The 20671-nt window shown below is 41.1% G+C and overlaps 2 protein-coding genes across 5 annotated transcripts in view; both read right to left on the bottom strand.

Moving 5' to 3' along the window:
* Nucleotides 1-77: 77 nt before the first annotated feature.
* emilin2b (elastin microfibril interfacer 2b) lies at nucleotides 78-13920 on the bottom strand. 2 transcript variants are annotated; one of them, XM_085172443.1, is made up of 10 exons: nucleotides 13510-13920; nucleotides 13235-13360; nucleotides 12445-12626; nucleotides 11044-12316; nucleotides 10604-11013; nucleotides 1495-1704; nucleotides 1365-1418; nucleotides 1234-1284; nucleotides 1034-1150; nucleotides 78-541 (listed from the first exon to the last, which is right to left on the bottom strand). In XM_085172443.1, exons 1-10 carry the CDS (start codon nucleotides 13632-13634, stop codon nucleotides 210-212), a joined length of 2880 nt encoding a protein of 959 aa, XP_085028569.1. In that variant the 5' UTR covers nucleotides 13635-13920; the 3' UTR covers nucleotides 78-209. The 2 variants fall into 2 exon arrangements, with proteins under 2 accessions (XP_085028569.1, XP_085028568.1); XM_085172442.1 differs by having other exon boundaries at nucleotides 10604-12316.
* Nucleotides 13921-14080: 160 nt separating this feature from the next.
* The window catches only part of smchd1 (structural maintenance of chromosomes flexible hinge domain containing 1), a 44908-nt gene continuing 38317 nt past the window's right edge, over nucleotides 14081-20671 (bottom strand). For all 3 annotated transcript variants that reach the window (XM_085172439.1, XM_085172437.1, XM_085172438.1), the window contains 12 exons: nucleotides 20219-20350; nucleotides 19966-20121; nucleotides 19749-19875; nucleotides 19186-19305; nucleotides 18735-18820; nucleotides 18527-18649; nucleotides 18255-18436; nucleotides 15794-15903; nucleotides 15237-15307; nucleotides 14719-14887; nucleotides 14456-14614; nucleotides 14081-14378 (listed from right to left, as the gene is read on the bottom strand). In XM_085172439.1, coding sequence (XP_085028565.1) covers nucleotides 14284-14378; nucleotides 14456-14614; nucleotides 14719-14887; nucleotides 15237-15307; nucleotides 15794-15903; nucleotides 18255-18436; nucleotides 18527-18649; nucleotides 18735-18820; nucleotides 19186-19305; nucleotides 19749-19875; nucleotides 19966-20121; nucleotides 20219-20350 — 1530 coding nt within the window. In that variant the 3' untranslated portion in view covers nucleotides 14081-14283. The remainder of the gene's footprint in view (nucleotides 14379-14455; nucleotides 14615-14718; nucleotides 14888-15236; nucleotides 15308-15793; nucleotides 15904-18254; nucleotides 18437-18526; nucleotides 18650-18734; nucleotides 18821-19185; nucleotides 19306-19748; nucleotides 19876-19965; nucleotides 20122-20218; nucleotides 20351-20671) is intronic.

The raw sequence follows: 20671 nt of genomic DNA, 5'->3' as shown, positions 1-20671 counted from the left end.
GCATGTGTGTCTCTGTTACCTCAAAGTCGTGGGGGATGCTAAGAGTAGAAAAAAAAGTAACTTAGTGGTTTACTTATATATTAATACTCATGAAGTGAAATCATCTCAGTTATTTGGAGATCAAATTATATTATAGCTATAACATCACAATGAGCTCTAGTATGTCATCAGTAATGTGCACCATACTTCACTCTAAGGCGTCGGTCGAACTACCGCTTTGATGTGCTGGGGTAGAGAAGCGCAGCGCTGAAAGATGACACAACCTCAGATGAGGCTGAGACGGCGAGCTTTCCAGCTTTTAAGACGAGTCGTACTTGGTCTCCTCGCCTCAGTGAAAGAATCAGGCTCGCCGATGTTGAACTGGTGCAGTTACAGAGTTCGTGTGAATGCAGAGCTGTGACGCCAGACATGAAACTAGCAGAGTTCAGCCTCTGGATGCTGCGACTAGACACAAATAGGACTGCGTCAACCTTCTCTCCTTGCTCGGGTGTCAGCACAGCGGTCACCAGATAACGGCCATCCATCGGAGCTGTGAAGATGCCTGAGAACACATAACGATGCAGTTAGTTGAGATTCTTACCAAACACAGTGGCACAAACTTCAATATTTATGCAACTATTTAATCGATTTGCTTTCAATTTTGTAAAGTTACTAAGCTCCAGAGGATTCAGGCTAATAATCTTGGCTTTTCCTGTCGCACCAAGATTATTTTCAGCAACTTCATAAGACTATTTTAAAGTACATTACTTAAAAAGTTATCAAAGAGCCAACGCACTTGCCTCAACACTGCTTTGCCACAAGCAGTTGCTGTGCATCACGACCACTGTATGTGCTGCAACAATAGCTAATTGATAATTAAACTGGGAATTTAAATCTAGTCTAATTAATTAAAGTGTCTCCGGTGCAACTGGGTCATTTATAGTTTGAGCTTAAACAATTTATCAATGAAAAATCAAAATCAACAAACAAAAAAAACCCCAACTAATTTATAAATGCAGAGGAAACTATGGGGTAAGACTAAAATAACAGATACCTGTCTGAGGGTCGTAATGTCCACCATCATTGACCAGCACCTCGTTGAATCGGATGATACCGACAACTCCTTGAAACGGTGGAAGAGTCAGACCAGCTGAGAACGACACTTTCTCCCCTGAATACAGGAAAGGAAACATCACAGGCTGCCAAACATGACGATAGCAGAGGCAGGAATTTGAATAATCACTAAAGTCTGACCTGAAGCCACGACACGTTTCAGAGGAGGGGGTCTGAGAGGCATGCTCACATCTGTTGATCAAATAAAAACAGCTTCATTCACTCTTCCTGCGCTCGGCTGTAATGCAGGACATTTAAAAAGGAACACTTACCTGAGCTCACGTGAGTTCTGGTCTGGAGGATGTCGGTGGGTTTTTGTGGGGATGCTATGAAATAAAACAAAAACATAAGTTGCGCGAAACAATGTTGTGTACTGCATGTACGGTTGTGGTTGTGTCTCACCTGGAGCTCCAGCAAAACCCTGAACAGGCATCATGATCCCATCTGTTCCTTTGGGCAACTTGGATGAAGTCATCTCTCCGGGGGGTCCCGCCTCTCCGGTTTCCATCACAGGCAGCTCCGAGAGTGAGGTATTCATGGGGCCAGCAAATACCTTGGGCCCCTTACTTGACCCCTGGGGCTGTCTTGTGTCAAACACTCTAACCGGAGCACCTGAATAGAATAGATATGGAGTGAGGGATGGGGAAAGGCTAAAGGTCGGTGAAAAACACATGTCTGGAGGGCAGATGCTTTAAGAGACAATACACAACCAGCTGATTTGTTAAACATCATGCCTATAACTCAATGGCACATTCTTGCAGTCATCTTTCTAATATTACATTTGATGCTACTTTATCTTATGAAACACCTTAATTCTTCATGGCACATTTTAAGCAAGGTGCTGGTATCTTTCCTCAGATTTTGGTCCTTGTTAAACATGACAGCACTGAGCAGTTGCTGCAGATTTGCCAGCTGCACATCCATGATGTGAATTTCCTGTTTCAGGACATCCCAAAGGTGCTCTGCTGGGTTGACATCTGGTGACTGTGGAGGGCATTTGTGTGCCTAGAACTCATGTTCAAGTAATCACTTTGGGATTTGATGTTGTTTTATCCTCCTGAAAGCAGACATCAGAAGATGGACACCGTGTATTCATAAAGGGATGGAGAGGTTCACTATTACACCACCATCACCAACCTGCACTGTAGCTATTAGGCAGGATGGTTCATGCTGTTTATGCAAGATTATGACCCTAACATCTGAATGCTGCAGCAGAAATGGAGATTCATCAGATCGGAAAACACTGTTCCAGTTTTGTTGAGCCTGTGTCAACTGTAGCTTCAGCTTCCTGTTCTTATCTGACAGAAGTATCAGTAGTAGGAGTGGTCTTCTGCTGCTGTAGCACATCTGCTTCAAGAATCAATGTCTTGTATATTCAGAGATGCTCTTCTGCATACCTTCGTTGTAATGAGTGGTTATTTGAGCTATTATTTCCTTCCTGTCAGCTTGAAGCACTCTGGCTACTCTCCTCTGACCTCTGACATCAACAAGACACTTTCACCCAGAAAACTGCTGCTCTGTTTTTTCTTTTTCTGACCATTTTCTTTAAGTCTTAGAGAGCAGATCAGCAGTTTCTGAAATATTCAGACGAGCCTGTCTGGCACCTACAACCATCCCATTCAGAGACACATTCTGATGCTGGGTTTGAAATTCAGCAGGCAATCTTCATCATGCCTGCATGCCTAAAAACAGTGAGTTGGTCCAGTGTGAATAGATAGTTGGACTGATCAGATAAACAGGTGTTCCTAATAAAGTGTCCAGTGAGTATAGCATGTCTGTGAACAGAAATCTGCTATAATAAGACGATTAACACCTCCTGATATAAAACCGGTTATAATTTTCAGATGGTATAATTTTTTAGACCATTCAATTCAATTCAATTCAATTCAATTCAATTTTATTTATATAGGGCCAAATCACAACAAATGTCGCCTCAAGGCGCTTCATAGATACAGAGAAAAACCCAACAATCATATGACCCCCTATGAGCAAGCACTTTGGCGACAGTGGGAAGGAAAAACTCCCTTTTAACAGGAAGAAACCTCCGGCAGAACCAGGCTCAGGGAGGGGCGGCCATCTGCTGCGACCGGTTGGGGTGAGAGAAGGAAGACAGGATAAAGACATGCTGTGGAAGAGAGACAGAGATTAATAACAGATACGATTCAATACAGAGAGGTCTGTTAACACATAGTGAGTGAGAAAGGTGACTGGAAAGGAAAAACTCAATGCATCATGGGAATCCCCCGGCAGCCTACATCTATTGCAGCATAACTAAGGGAGGATTCAGGGTCACCTGGTCCAGCCCTAACTATATGCTTTAGCAAAAAGGAAAGTTTTAAGCCTAATCTTAAAAGTAGAGATAGTGTCTGTCTCCCGAATCCAAACTGGAAGCTGGTTCCACAGAAGAGGGGCCTGAAAACTGAAGGCTCTCCCTCCCATTCTACTTTTAAATACTCTAGGAACAACAAGTAGGCCTGCAGAGCGAGAGCGAAGTGCTCTAATAGGGTGATATGGTACTACAAGGTCATTAAGATAAGATGGGGCCTGATTATTTAAGACCTTGTATGTGAGGAGCAGGATTTTGAATTCAATTCTGGATTTAACAGGAAGCCAATGAAGGGAAGCCAAAACAGGAGAAATATGCTCTCTCTTTCTAGTCCCTGTCAGTACTCTTGCTGCAGCATTTTGGATTAACTGAAGGCTTTTCAGTGAGTATTTTGGACATCCTGATAATAATGAATTGCAGTAGTCCAGCCTGGAAGTAATAAATGCATGAACTAGTTTTTCAGCGTCACTCTGAGACAGGATATTTCTAATTTTAGAGATGTTGCGCAAATGGAAGAACGCAGTCTTACATATTTGTTTAATATGTGCGTTGAAGGACATATCCTGGTCAAAAATGACTCCAAGGTTCCTCACAGTGTTACTGGAGGCCAAGGTAATGCCATCCAGAGTAAGAATCTGGTTAGATACCATATTTCTAAGCTTTTCAGCGCCGAGTACAATGACCTCAGTTTTATCTGAGTTAAGAAGCAGAAAGTTAGTGGCCATCCAAGTCTTTATGTCTTTAAGACATTCCTGCAGTTTAACTAATTGGTGTGTGTTCTCTGGCTTCATGGACAGATAGAGCTGGGTGTCATCTGCATAGCAGTGAAAATGTATGCTATGTCTTCTAATGATGCTGCCTAGGGGAAGCATGTATAATGTAAACAGAATTGGTCCTAGCACTGAACCCTGTGGAACTCCATAATTAACCTCAGTGTGTGAAGAGGACTCTCCATTTACATGCACAAATTGGAGTCTATTAGATAGATATGATACAAACCACTGCAAACCACCATCTAATATAAAAGCTACATCTACTGCTATACGTACATGCACATAAAATACAGAAATGTGACTGATGCATAATAAGCAATCCTGCACACCGATGAAGTGGGCCTAGAAACGAATCCAACACAAAGTGCCAAAACTGCAGTATCTACACTTGAGGCCGACTCCATAAGCAAGTCAACTGCCAAGTTTTTGGTAGGTTTAGAGAGCCAATCATTACTTAGCCTTATGTAGCAAATGTTGGGATACTTTACGAGGGAAGAAAATCATGATGGGTGGAATCTGTAGGCTGCAACTGCAAATCATCAGTGTATTTTTGTAGTACCCCCTCCCAAAGCCACTGAGAACAGCAGTTTCAACTTTGGGCCAAGCAATGCTGTGGTGCTGTGCTGGTGTCAATTTTTTTGACACTTGAACCACTTGGTTCCCAGACGACCTTTGGTGGAAGCAGTGCTTTTAGATTCCCATGTTAAAATGTCCAACAACAGAAGGAAATATATTTATAATCTGGCACAAAAGAGAAAATGGCTTTGTTATTGCTAATTTTCTTCTTCGTCACAACTGAAGGCAGGGCTTATTTTTGTAAAACGCAACTGCTTAATTATGAGGGTAAAAGTTGCACGATTAAGGGCGTGGTTGCTCTGAGTGGCAGGCCAGTGCTGCCAGCTGTCAGCTACATGTTGTACCAACAAATCTGAGTTATTGAACTGAACTTCTCAACTATATTTCTGGTACTGGTGCTTACTGGAAGAAAGCTTAAGTGTTTGAGTGCCTAATGAGAAATGTCTGCACACCTGAAAGAACAGTAGGTGATTCAGAAGAAAGCAAACTTTATAAAAACAATTAAACAGAAACCCCACACATGACCACACATAACCTCAGTTTTATCTGAAGCAAGAAGACATGCCTGCTGTTTAACTAATTGGTGTGCGTCATCTGGCTTCAGATGAAGCTGATAAAGCAAAGCAATACAATTTATGCTGTGCTCTCTAATATATCTCTTTTTGCCTATGGGAAGCATGTATAATGTAAATAGAGTTCACAAACCAAAGGGTGAGTACGCCAACCCTTTTTTCGATAGTTGCCAATGGCTGAGTGCAGAGATCAGGAGTTTGGATGGCGGTAAACTTTATAAAACATATTGAATGTACACAATAAGATGCTCCTGGTTGTGCTTCCACCATATGGGTTTCACATTAAGGAACACTAAAGTGTGTTTCCAGCAGTAACGCCTGACAGTCCATAGAAATGTTAAACATTGTTTATTCAGTTTTAAGACTTCCAAGAAACCTGCAGTTGTTTTCATGATTAAAGTACGGCTACTGCTGACCCCCATTAACAGGCTAGCAGCGAGTGATTATCTGAGCTTGTTATTAAAGAAAGAAAAAAAACCCCAGACTAATACCCCATTATCCATCATTTACCAAAACCACACATCTTGGTGCATTCACTAACCTACAGGTGAGGTGAACCGTTGGTGTTTATCATCTAGTGATCTTTCCAGCTTCAGGCACATTACTCATTATTGTTACTCTTTGGTCTACAACATCTAAGTTGCTCTACCAAAAAGGAAAACCAGCACATAAAAGACATACCAGCAGCATACCAAGATACGGCCACATGTTCAATCGCCACACAGCTTATCCCCTCACCCCGGAGAAAAGGATCGTTCACTGCAGAAGCCAGAGAAATCTGCTTGTTAAACGCAACATGTGCAGAGAAACCAGCCCATGGCAGTAAAACAGCACAGGGGGTGTGTGTCTGTGAATGTGCACATGTGCATGTGTTTCACTGGTCTGTGTTTCTTGGTCTTGTCGCTCCTCGTGCAGGGCGAGGTAGATTCTCTGGAGAGTCACGTTTGATCTGAGGGACTGTAAAGCGTTTTCAGACGCAGTGTTACAAGGATAAAAGACGCGAACTAAGGATGTATGCCTGCATATGAAAATGCTTGTCCTGATGAAAGAGATTAGCTGTAAACAAATGCAGCTTGATCAACCATCCACCACAGATTTTCATTCCTCCACCAAAGCAGCATGGGAAATCCTCCCTCTGCTGTTATTCCCTTAACCGCCTGATCCAGGCTTCAACAGCCCCTTGTGTCACAAGAACTGCCACTTTCCACATTACATACCGCATTGTAATAACTGCAATTTGGTGCATATTGACTTTATGACTCACCAAAAACACATTAAGCCTTTAAGGATATGATTTAGAAATCAATAAATCCAGCCTAAGAATTTCATGCTTAAAGTACCCAAAAAAAAGGGGTTGTTGCAAAACATTTCTGTTGGAAATAATGTCACACCTCCTCCACCAGAACAATGAAGCATACATGAGCAGCCACAGAGAGCAGCACACAAACAGTGAGGACTGTGTTTTTCTTGGGGGCTTTTCTACAGGTCCCATCTTGTTTTTGGTTCATGGGGTTATCATATTTGACCGCTGACCAGAGTGTGTGTGCCTTATCTCTAACAGGTCATTAAACTACAAGCACCAACCACAAGCCTTGTCACAATCAGGAAAGCATGCTTTCTAATCTCAAGAGGTTTCCATAATAGAGCTGTACTTTAAGAATCTCAGATCTCCTTGTCAAACATGAAAAGGATGTGTTTTAACGCAAGGGATTATGGGGAAATGGGTATGTTTAAATATGCAGACATACATGGCAATACAGTATATATGGCAAAAACAGTGTTTGTACAATTCCAACTTTAACATTGAGCTTTAAAGGCTGTTTGTTATTACCACCTTTAGTCTATTTGATATTGCATGGTGTTTTTCTGTGTTCATTATTCCATTAATTTGGAGCAGATCCCCAACACCAAAGGCTGAAATACAGCGCCAAACCTTGACAGAGCATCCACCACATTTTACAGTGTCTTCTTCTTTTCTGACCTCATCTGTACAAGCTGACAACCACTTGGAATCATCATTCCATAAAACCTGTTGCGACTGATTTTCAGTCCAGTTCTTGTGTAATTTGACATACCTCAGCTCCCGAGTTCACTTCCTTAAGAATGGAAGGATGGCTGTCAGTGGCTTCTTGACAGTCATCCTTCCACCGAGACCATTTCTGATGAGGCTTGAAGGAACAGTATTGGATCGACTTGAATTGGACGGCTAAAAAACCCCAAACAAACCCATGTTTCTCTGAAAACGTTGAGGTACAACGACTGGATTGAAAATGATTGAAAAAGCACCCAATGGCCATCAAAAAGACTCCAGAAAGCCTTGAGAACTATTCCTTAACAACTCTTTAAAAATTACAATCAAGTCTGGTTCATTGGAGGCAAAATAAGAAGAAATGAAGCGTAGCCCAAGACATCTGCACAGCACTGTGAATGCTGACACGTATCTACTAAATATATTCAGTTAATGAGAGAACGGAGAGGATGGGCACCTGACGCACAGATAAAATGCAGTGCTCTAAAAGGAGCAAACAACAGCTCATAACTGCGAGTTAAATCTCTCCTAAACAAAAACTTATATTTACATTCATTTTTCCTAACATCCAATGAAGCTGCATCGCTTGAGACAACATTTGTAAAGCCAGGTTCGTTAAATAATTACAATCATGCAGTGTTTATATGCGTGATTACTAGCTTGCAGTCTTCAGGGCTTTTGTAAGCTGAATTTAGCAACATTCAAGTCAAAATTATTTTCGTTAAAAACTAAACCCAAGAGTCAACTGAAATAAAAATAAGGGGAAAAAATCCAAAAAGGGAATGTAAAGTTTATATTTGTAATCACTGTCATATAAACTTATAACTAGAGCAAACACTTACTTTGATCCTTAGTGGCTACTCAGCTTTGAAGAAATAAGAAAAGGTGCAATGGACTCCCTTGAGAAATATGGAGCTCACTGTTGAATGGACAACATCCATGTCATGGTTAGTATGCAGTGAAGAAATGACACATTGCAGCTCTTTCTTTTTAAGGTTCACAACTTGTATGACATCATGGTAAACATCTTGACAGACGGCCTGTGGGACCTCAGAGGAGCTCACAGCGTTCTGTGTTTATTTCAACAGGAAATGAGCTCAACCATGGAAGTTAAAAATGTGAGAACTCCATAAATGGGATTGACGAGTAAGAAGCAAAAAGAAAGTAACAGCACTGCAAAGACTGCGAGCAGCACTTAATCTGCAAACGCTGATGCTCTTGGCTGTGAACGAAAGAGCAGTACCCGAGAGGGCCTTGGTAATCTGTGTGTCTCTATGACAGAGCATTTTCCATGCTCTTCAGATAAGCAGTGCGAGGCAGTACAAGGTAGCTCACAGAGCAAACACAAACTGAGAGCCAAGCACAAAGTGGCCTCTAATGTCTCTTTGAGTGGAAATCATGAACAACATTCCAACTTCCCAATGACATATTACAACACAAACCACGAGGTGGAGTGACAACATTTTCAGTCGTTAGAGACTATTTGGTGAAAACAATTGAAAATTGGCACGTGAGAGTTGACTATAAATCAGATACAAAACCTCTGGTTTGACTTGGAGTGGACCCAGAACAAGAACTAGTGCCGCTTTATTCCAGATGACCTACATTTATATTCTGGCCAAGAATATTTTTGCTGCATCACCTCCTTGTAAACCGGTAACTTCTGGTCCCAGAGGAGAAGTCCCAGCTCGTAAACGTTATGGGCGTGCTTCTAGTTCATAATTGAAACTGTCAGAGTCAGTCAAGTCCAGCTCAGTCTCATAGGTGCCATTAAACAGCAGACTCAGGCAAAAAGTATGCAACATATGCACCAATATGAAAATCTATACTCTCAGACATGTTCACAGCAACAAAGCCCAACAAACCACGCAGCACCAAATATTAAGTGAACAAGATCACCCTGATGGACTAACTTAATGCACTAAAACCATAACACACCCAAAGACTTAAATGCACACAGGTACAGAGTTTATGGGCAAACACACAGATACAAATAAATGCACAAATAAGCCTGGTGAGTAATATTTCTTTCTGCCAAAGCATTGCTCAACACAAGTGGGGTCTATTAAATGAACCATGTGTCTTCAATCAGGCCCGCCTGCTTTAACTGAGAACACGGTCAAATGAAAATCCAACTTCCCCTCACTCGCAGACTGAAACACACTCCAGTGGTACAGATTCTCTGGTATACAGTCAGTCCAGGATAAACAAATGAGTTCCAGGTTAGTAATCACGCTAAAAGGCTGAAATTAAGTGTAGCTGTTTCATTGCCATCTCAGGCTTCGACCACTGAAGTGTCCGTGCATAATTAATCAAATTAACCCTTGTAATGTCCATACATCCTGGGGTCAAAAATGACCCCAGGACAAGAGAATCTGGATGGTTTTCCATTTAAAGCCGTGGCTCTCAGTCTTTTTGTGGCATGCACCATTTCAGAATAATGATTAAAAAAGAAATTTGCCCCCACCTTCCACAATTTTTTTTCACTAATAAATAACAACTTGAATATTATTTAAAGGTCAGCATAATAGCAATGACAAACTATTACATTTTCTTTTCCTAATTTAAAAAATGTTTATCATTTATTCAGATTCACTAGTTTAAAGCTAGTCTATCCATCTTTGAACTCAGGCATTACCTGTATTATAGTAAACTAAAAAGGACATCAGCAGCATCGGTGTTATGGATGGGCATCGTCCAAAATTGTCAGTGTGCCCGATTCTACCGATGTACTTTTACAACTATAAGTAAAATTAAGCCATGTGATTTGGTAATGAAATGTCAATTACTGACACTGCTGACAGGAAGTCAGCCACCCCTTATCGATGTCTCTTTGGAACTAATAAAAACGGTCATCAGCTCATGAACCCACTTTAAAGTCACAAAACCAATTCACTACTGTTTGTTTATTATGAAGCAGTTCATGATGTGGTTGTAGACTATAAAGATGGCATCAGTCATCTTACTTTTTCATAAAAGGACAAATTGAGCCTAATTTCCACATTTCAAAGCTGCTTGCTTGTTCAGTATTTCTACTTTAGGCCAAACTGGATCCAGTAATGTCCAAAAGACTGACTAATGCAAGCATGTAAAACTAGCGATAATGTGGAATCCACTGACTGGTGCAGGGTGTGTTTTTTGCTGGAGGAATCAAATATTTAAAATAAGAAGAATTGAATCAGTCATACTTTAAGGCAATGAAAAGTGTGTTTGGATTACAGCACAGGCATCTTACCTTCATTACCAGGCTGGAGGTCTCTCTCCATATTTATGTGTTTTTCGAGAGTCTCACAGATTCCCCTCAGTCCTCCAATGTCTTGTGCATGAGCTCTTACTGTGCCGTTCAGCTGATTCACACAATTCCACAAACCAGTGACGTGCATGTTCAGCCCCTCTTTGATGCTCTGGAGATTACTGGAGATAGGATCCAGCTTGCTGCATAAATTCTCCACATTAACAATACGACTGCCCATGTCGGCAATCTCCTTCTCTACATCTTGTGCCTTTTCCCTGCATTGATCGGCCTCGGCTTCCACCTCCCTGCCTAGCTCATCTAGTCGCTCTCTTAGTTTCTGGTGCTGGGCTCTGTGGAGCGCCAAAAGATCCCTGGCCTCCTGTTCAGTTTCCATTTTAACCTGAGCCCAGCTAGAGTTAAAGCGTTTGAGAGTCTGAGACTGCTGGTTCTCACCGCCTTTAAGGTAGCTTAATTCACCCTTTACATTCTCAATGATATTGCTGTAGTTGAGGAGTTGCCCCTCCAAAGCTGTGATGGCACTTTTCTGGACTATCAGATTAGTCTCCATAGCATCTACAGAGTTTGTGAAACTGTGGAAGTCTTGCTTGAGGTTTTCAACAACAGTTACATGATCTGTACACTCTTTTGAGCACTTTTGGTTCAAAAGATCGAGTCTGTTCTCCAGAATCTGAACGGAGTCCTTTAGAGTGTTCATGTCTCTCTGCTGAACGTCAGGACTCTCTGGCTCACCACCAGATGGGGAGTTGGAGGTTGTTTTAATCAACAGAGCTGAGAGTCTGTCCTCCATGGAGGACAGTTCATTGTCCATAGTTTCCCTCAGGTCTTTGACAACTTCTTCCCTTTCTTTTCTCAACTTCTCCTCTACAAAGTGGCTCAGTGCAATTAAAGACTTCTCTGTGGTGTTCAAACGAATTTCAAAGTGTTCCAGCTGAGCCAGAACAGAGTCAGATACTTGCTTTTCATTCCCCGGAACAGACAGCTTGGTTTTAAGGTCTTGGATCTCATTGCGGAGGTCAGTTTCCTTTGAATCCATGAGCTCAGCCAGACTGAGGTAGTTGGCTTCCTGTCCTTCACAATTTTCCTGAACTGACAGAATTTTATAATCACAAGAGTTCTTCAAATCTGCCATTTTAATATCCATTCCCTCCATCAGCTCATCTCTCAGGGCGCTGATTTTATCGTCCAGGTAAGCCCGCAGGTCTGCATCATCTATGGAAGGAGCAGAAGAAGCCGTGGACAGAGGGGTCTGGGCATCCATCAATAGACGAATTTGTCCATCATGATGGTTGACGCGACCCAGCAGCTCATCCAAGGTATTGCGCTTGGACTCAAGATCATCTGTGACCTGGTTAATCTTGTTCATGACATCCTCCATTGGTGTTGTGCTGTGGTCAAAAGAGAAGCCTTGTACCTGAATGGTTTCGGTCCCTGCACCCTGTGCACTGGCAGGCTGTCTGAGGTTATTCAGCAGTGTAGCCAGCATTTTACTTGCATCCTCCTGGAAATCCACTCTCAGGTTCGAGGACAGGTCTGTCATTCTTGCTTGCATGTCCAGAACCATCTGCGATAGTCGCTGCACTTCCTCCTCCAGGTGTTGGGAGCTTTGAGATTCTCTTTGACCATGTTGTGTTCTGTAACCTGTTTGACCTCCAAATTGCCCCTGCCCTCCCCGCGGATGGTTACTCTGGCCATCTGTTCATGGTTTTGGAATTGGAGCAATAAAATGAAAGTGAGATGGTTAGCAAAGCATTTTAAACAGTTTCATTTTATTTTGCATATTTTAATGCAAGACTTTCTTATGTTACAGACAAGTCTTTCACCATATGGGGCTGGAAAATGTCCAGAGGCAGCTGGAGCTTGAGGCAAACGCTCTGTTTGGACTGGCTTGGTGTCCTTCAACTCCATGCAGTCATGGCCCTGGTACCTCGGGCAGCACCTCCACGCCAGCTCTGTGACAGTCTTGTAGGCAATCTTGTACGTCGGTCTAAAGTGCGTTTGATATCTGGGAACATAAGACTTTAGTATAAAGTAATATTGCAAACATCTACTAGAAACATATTCAGACAAATAAGATTTCTTGCTATTCTTCTTCTCAGCAATACAAAATAAACTTGTTGCTAATTAAGACTAGACAAACCCCAGTCTGCTCGTTTCATTAATCATGCAGTTGGCAGGAATCAGTTCCCACCAGTTCCACTCACGAAAACTGCTGGTTCTGTCACCCATGATTAACTACATGTCACTGGTGTATTGGTTGCTCAATAAACAGTAAAGCAAAACAAAGGGGAAGTCAGAGAAATGCCAGCCCATGTCTGCGTTTCTATGACCAGTGAAGGCTGGATGGGAAATTTTTGCTTGCTAATTCTGATATTTTGCTTACGTTTTGCCTTCTTATTTATTTTTATTTTTTATCAACAGTTAAAAACACCCAAAGAAACAAATAAACCCATTCATAGTATTCCCTGATTGCCTATTGTAAGACAGTAACAAAAGTATTGCTTCATATAACAAAATAAATAGACAAAAAAAAAAAAAAAAAGAAAGAAAAAACTGACAAAAACAAAGAATTTGCCGCCCTCCACCTAATATCCAGCACTTCTGGGAACTTACATCACTTGTTGCGCACAGTTTGGCAGCTCCGGTGGACACGGTAAAACCTCCGGCTGTACGAAGCTCTCAGTGCCTCCCACCACAGCGCAGCTCACGTTCTTGTGCACAACGTAGGCGCACCAGTTTCTGCACAAAATCACTTGTTAATCACTCCTGGTGTGCAGCAAAAGCCCGCGTGCGTATGCACAATTAAATGCAAAGTTACGCACAGAAAAGAAAGAGTACTTCACTGACTTGCAGTCATGAGTTCAATAACTGATGTCCAGTTTACTTACTTGTTTCTTTGTCTCGTTTCGGCGCCAGAATATGCGTTTCCCTGAAACATGCTGTACTGAAAAGGTGAGCCAGTGATGAGAGGGAAAACCATTAACAAATGGATAAGTAGGAGTCCGCGCTTCATGGCTGAGATATTTTAAATCCTGCAGTATCCCTTCAGGTTGTAATCAGTAGTGATGATCTTTGGTTTGGAGATCAGTGAAGGCACTGCGGATTGCTCCGTCTCTGTAGCGCACACATCTAAATCAGCTCCTTCCAGCGTCCTTGGATGTGACGTTTCGGGAACCCCTCCAACGCTGACAGATGCGTTTTCTCCAACTTGCCAGTTCTCGCATATACACATGCAAGTGCACATTTTTCTCTCATTTCGCATATAAAACATTGTAATCGCCGTAAATATTATCCGGACGTCTAAATGTGGATAATGATTGATTTTGTTTCAAAGGCACAGTGATTATCTCCGTGCGTAAAATGTGCGCCTAACACTGTCGGTATGCTTAAACTTAACAAGTAAAGTTTTCAGTTTTGCGTTTTTCAGAAATGAAACTAACAAATACACAAAGTGCGATCTTAAGAATTTTTTAATGCATACATTCAGCAGATTCAGCATGCTCTGCAAAGATCATAACCAGTTTTTACCATTACAAAAGTGTTAAAATGTACAAAAGGCATCTAAAAAATAAAATACATTGTATCAACTCAAAGTTAACAAAGAAATAAAATTACAAAAAAAGACTTATAGTAAAACAATCCATTGGTCCAATCAGAATCTCTTATGTGGAACTCTGTCTTGCTCTTTTTGAAATGCTGCTGGAGGGCTGCCCACCATCCACAGCGTGTCGTTTCATTCCTTTTGCTGATGCTGATGCTAGAAGAAGAACAAAGATCAATTAAAATTCAACAAAATCAAAATAAAATCATCAACAACCGTCTCAAACAGCATACCGAGTTCCTTTTCAATCTCTGTTAGCTGCTTCTTTTTGTCGTCCAAATCTTTTTGCTTTTGCTGCACATCAGGAGACGTAATTTTTTTAACGTGATCATCTCGCTCCCTTTCTATTTCCTCTCTCTTCGATACAGCTGAGCAGTACTGGCTGAGCAGGTCTGTCAAGCACACCCCAGAAAACAGAGAAATTACAGCATAAACTGAATCATTAAGGCTACAAAATCAAGCTTTAAAAATGTAAAATGTCCATGATTTAAGTCACCTATTTGTTCCTTTAGACTGTGGTACTGCTGTGGGAGGGGGGCTCCAAACATGTGTAACGTGGTCATCGTTGGGGCCCTGTTCTGTGCTCCTCCAAACTTTCCTCTGCTACTGACCCTATCCCCCTGCCTGGTCAGTATGGTGGGACATTGGATCCTGTTCTGCACCACCTGTAAACAACAGCTTTTTTTGTTAGAGGAAATTAACCAGAGCTTCCACCGATACAGCAACACTGCTGCTGCAAAGCCAGTTCTGCCCTGGTTCCATTGAGGAGCCAGCACACAATATGAGAGGTTTGAGAGCCTAGTGGACACAATCTGCAAAGGTCATTCATCAATCATTGGGTTTTCCTGGCCCCTCCAATAGCCATTGAGTTTCACTCTTTGGCAGTAGTCCCTCTTTTTTTTTGTTCCTCCACTGGAACTAATAAAAGTCTAATCAGTTCTACATTAGGCACCAGCTCTGGCACAGTGTTAGTCTTTTAAAAAATTGCACATCTGCTTCAGCAAAGTCACTCACCGCCCTTCTGTAGTTATTTGCAGAGTCCAGGTCATCAATCAGAATAGTATCTCCCAGGATGTTCTTAAACACTAGAAAGAAAAAAAATAGCACGAGCAAGAAACTTTCAGATCTGCTGGAACAAATTTACAACTAACTTTTTTTAACTGCTACTGAAAACTTTCATAATCAAGTGGCAAGAAGCCAAGTGTTCATATTTCAATGTAAATCAGAGGCAATCAGTGTAAACTTAAACGGTAAATGCTCTAAATCCAAACAGACAGAGCCAACTTTTACCCACGACAAAGAAAATCACTACATAAACAGTCATTTTAATTTCAGGAAAGAGGCCCAATTTCTGCTCCAGCGACAGTGCCCCTGGAGAGAAAGCCCCCTTCCACCCTGTGAGGCTGGATCCCAGGTGGAAACATTTACCCCAATCTTTACAGGAGTGGTGGGGGCATAAGGGAAATACCCCCAAAACAACAGCAAACACAGCCTGAGATGGCAAGCCTCTAAAAACCCATAGAAACGCCAGAGTTACGCTGAGCAGGGGAAATCCATTTAAGGCAGCTCACCGATGTCACAGCTCTCCGGATCACAGGGGTATATCAGCAGCTCTCTGGCGTACACCGGGTTCCCATGGGGTTCAAAGAGCGGGTAGCCATTTCTTATGTGTGGCAGTGGTCTGTAAGCAATTCAAATCACAACACCATGACACTTTTCTCCAAACGTAAAGGCAACATCAAACCATGCACGATCATTTCTCTTTGCATAAATGAACACTGCTTTGCTACAGTTCATGTGTAGCACACATTCAGTTTATGTGGATCTTTTCCATTTCATGCCAGAATTTGTTTTTGTGTGTCCTTCCAGCTGATCAACATCATTTCTGTATGATCTGGAAATAATGTCTGCAGACCTTCAGAAGGTGTTTTAGATTAAATTTAGTAACCATTAAGACATCCGATGATAGATTAGTCAATCAGCTGTTTGGATTTGTGTCTTTCTTTTTTAGTATTTTGCAGATCAGACATGACAGTTTCTAGTGATTCTTACATGTGAGGTCTCCTTTTCTGTAAACATACCAAACAAAGCAACGAGAAAAAGAATACAGTGCCTGAATACAACACTGTGAGAAGCCTTGAGGAACTCCTAATTTCTCCATCCTTTGCTTGGACAATGGGAAATGGGTGCCATGATTAACTGAAACATGTGGAAACATACAAGGAAATACAGCACACAAGACAAACAGCTGATTCTGTACAATACTAACGAGCTTGAAAGTCAATTTTTGGCATGTCTTCATGAATAGTTCTCCAGGCTTCTTGAAGGACATTCAAAGCTATTCCTTGGATGTTGGCTGCCTTTCGTTCTGTTCTCCATCAAGATGATCCCAGACTTCTTCAATAATATTGATGCCCAGGCTCTGGGGAAGCTCTTTTGCTGCATTGACAGTGCGTCAATCAGTAACTCCATCAATTGATAAGATCTCCAACATAATGTGACCCCAAATTACGACAGAGCCTCGGCCATGTTTTACAGATGTCCGTAGACACTCGCTGTTGTATCCCTCTCCTGACCTCCTTGTACATATTGACAATGATTGGAACTAACTTTGGCATACCTCAGCCATTTCTCCCAGTTTTCCCTTCTTTAAAAATAGCTTCTTGAAAGCCATCCGTCTACTTAGACCATTTTTGATGAGGCTTTAGTGAATTGCAGATGGATCAACCGAGGACCAGAAGCATCTCTCAAGTCCTGTCTCAGGTCTTTTCTGGATTTTTTTTCCTATTTCTTAAGTGCATGATTTTCAGATACTGTAAACCTGCTGTCCTGTCTTTACAGACATGCCTTCTTTTTTGTTCTCCACAGAGAGTCACTGCACACCAGCGAGATCTGCCAGGTTTTTGACTAATAGCACTTTGGAAATCAAGTTGGTGCAAAAACACAATTTTGTCTGTCAAACTGTGTTATCTTTGGCATTTGTCATATATTCAGCTAAAGAAATGGAAAAAATGATGTGGGTTTATGTGACAGGCTGTTAGTAACAAAGTTGCTAAAGATACAATTTAAATTAGTTCTTTGTTAAGTTGTCTGTTATGTGTCATCACAACACAGCCTCATTCCTTGACTTAGGGTTCTATAGACTGTGTTTATTGGCTTAACAAACAAAAAAATCCAGTGAAAAGGGTTTGGTATAAGGACTGGACTGAAAATTATTTTTAAAAAAAACCAAAAAACAAACAGAAATGAAGGATGTCTCAAGTTTTTTGCAAAGTGCTTTATGTCAAACACGCCCCAGATTCAGCTTCTCATCTCTGATGCTTTACTTTTTTCCTCCCCCGTGTATCCAAAAGCAAACAAAGGCTTTCATCCTCACATTAAGAGACAAAGATTTTCATTATATTAAAAACGATTATATTAACAGTGAAAGAAACCTTTACCTGCAGCTCAAACAGAAACAGACATCAGATTTAAAAAAAACCAACACTTTTTACAATAAAAATCAAATCAGAATACAAAATAAACGCACTTAAAGTTAGATAAAATACAAGTCTTATAAAAGAGGGATGTGCCCTTAAGTCACTAGCTTTGCAAAAACTGCCAAAAACCTGCAGCAGCTGGTCGTTAAGTAAATCTCATTAGTGTCCAAACAGCCCCAACAAAGAGCAGCAGGATGGAGTTCTCATATGTGCTAATAATTACAGTCACCATTATTTTTACAGCAAACTAAAGTGAGAGACCACCTGTGTTTACAGAGTGTTACACTGTACACTAAATGTGGCTATTTTGGATGAAAACATATTTCCAGACTCCCAAGGTTCAAAGCATACATTGATATAGTTCGACATTATTCTAGCTGACTTTCAGGCAGCCTGTTCAAAATGGAGCTGCCACAAGAGCTCTAAATTACTGTTTTTGAGAGACTTTGGGAAGGAAAGGGCTTAAAAAGGAAAGACTTTAATAAAAGGACACATACATCTTCATCACACGTCAGTTAGACGCCAACACTAATAAAATACATCTTCCATGTACCTTTTTCCTGGTGGCACAAGCACGCTGTCGAGGGCCATGACCTGCTGCCTGCCCTGCGTGTCACGATAGATCCGCTGTGCTGCTTCTGTTGTTTTGGTGATGACACAGTCCATATCACCTCTGATGTGCCAGGAGATGACCCACGCAGCGGCATCATCCTGCACGAGAGCCAGGTGGCCAACCTGCATTCAAAAATTAGAGGATAAACACATCTTCAGAAAATTCATCTCAAAACAAGTACTGAAAAAACTAAAAGAAAAGAAGAAAGTTACCATTCCCAAAACATCTGCCTGTCCCCTAAAGTTGTCACGGACGGAGAAAACTCGTCGGGACACTTTCTGAATTGCTTCTGCTTCAGTACTCTTCTTTTTTATTAGTGTATCAATATGTTGTGCCTACAGATACATAAGAAATGCAATTTCCAGTTCAGTTTAAAAAGAAAAAGAAAAAAAAAGTTGAGTGTGGATGGACATAACTTACAGATATGGAATGAGGGATTGTCACTTTCCTCCGGCGCAGCTCATTTTTAAGATCAGCCTCTTTCTTACTGGCAGTCAGGTAAGAAGCTAAGGGGAAAAATATTTTCATTTGCAGACAATTTTAATCACGTATGGGAGGAAAACCCAGATAAATTACAGATTTAAGACTATATCAAAGTCAGTGGTTTAAAAGTATTATTTCTGTAGCTATACCCATTTGCACTGACATGAGATTATTCAGATTCAGGTAACTTCATTAATCCCAAAAGGCGCCGTTTGTTTGCAGCTTATCCACACGACCTACTAACACAACCTACAGTCTTTAAACACTAATCACTGTTGCATGTCAAGGCAGAGATCAACAAACAATGAAGTCTAGGAAAAAAAACTAGAACAAGGATATTTCAAATGAGACCTGGTTCAACATACAAACAGCACACAGTACATCTTACCCGTCAGCAACTCAAGGAGCTCCTTGTATGTACGCAATGCTTCATTATATTTCTCAATAGCACTGCTGAGCTCATCTTTTTTCCTGGTCAGTTCAGACATTTTTTGCTGGTTCTGTGCATCTAAATAGGAAAAAAAAGAGGAATTAATTGTTTATCAATTAACAGTGAATTGTCAGAAGGCAAATCTAAGCAATGGTACTATAGTAGTGTAACAGTAGTAATAATATTATTAATACTACTCTTAAGTATAATAGCTTTAAATAGCATTTCAGGTTTTTGGCTCACAGGTAGTGATCAAAGTGGGCTGGAATGATTCGATCTGATAAATAGTTTAATATATTGTAATATAGAGTTTTTTTGTTAGAGCTTCCAGCTAACAGCATGCAGATACTTCCTCAACAAGTCCGAATCTAAAGTCACCCCACAGTCCTTCATTATATGTTCACGTGTAGTAAAAAAAAGGAAAGAAAAAAGTTTAAAAGACATGTATTAGTAAGTAATGCTTTAATTTTACAGAAATCTTAAGATGCATGTAATAGCATTTACCACTCAGTTTTCCATACCATTGTAAAAAAGGAAGGGGAGCTCAAAAGCAGTCAGGGTTACGAGATGGGCAGACACTTCAGGTTTGAAAACAAGGATGTAGGTGCTGCTATTGTCACCGGGGCTATTCTCCCTGATAGCCAGCCTCTGAGGAGAGCAAGTGAACAATTATCATAAGCCCCGAGGGGCCCTTAAATTCCAAAACAAAAGCTGGTCTTGGGAAGAATGGTTACTCACATGGATGTGGGCCTTGCCCTCAACTAAGTTAATTGCAAGGCTGCTGGCTCCTCTTTCAAAAAGAGGGAAGCTTTTGTTTCTCTCTCCATCTGAGGACTTTATAGTGATGATCACCTTCCCTCCCAGGTCCTGCCCCGCTAGGTTGCCATACAAATCCTGGAATCAACCATGGAAATTCACTCACTATGATTGCAAAGTTTATTTATGAAAAGTTTAGGCTGTTCTGCTATTTTACAATAAATAAATAGCTTACCATTATCCTCAGTGTCATATTCTCAACCAAGGTTCGGCTGGCAATGTTCTCGCTGTAGGAAACAACTGGGGTTGGAGTCTGAGAGACAGGTCCCAGTTTAACAGGCTGATTGGCCACCACATCTATACGAATCTAAAAGATGGGAAGCAGCACTGAGGTCAGTCAATTCTCTCAGTGAGTAACGCAACAGCTCTACAGCCCTGCAACAGCTCAATGACCAACTACTCTCCAGTAAAATACAGTGGTATGCAAAAGTTTGTGCACCCCTGATAATTTTCATGATTTTTTTGTATAAATCATTGGTTGTTTGGATCAGCAATTTCATTTAAATATATCATATAGCAGACGAACACAATGATACTTGAGAAGTGAAATGAAGTTTATAGGATTTACAAAAAGTGTGCAATAGTTACTTAAAAAAATTGGGTAGGTGCATAAATTTGGGCACCATTG

This window comes from Neolamprologus multifasciatus, chromosome 9 (genome assembly GCF_963576455.1).
Source record: "Neolamprologus multifasciatus chromosome 9, fNeoMul1.2, whole genome shotgun sequence".
Classification (NCBI taxonomy): domain Eukaryota; kingdom Metazoa; phylum Chordata; class Actinopteri; order Cichliformes; family Cichlidae; genus Neolamprologus; species Neolamprologus multifasciatus.
Note: the sequence above shows the minus strand (reverse complement) of the source record. Positions and strands in the feature narration are given on the sequence as shown.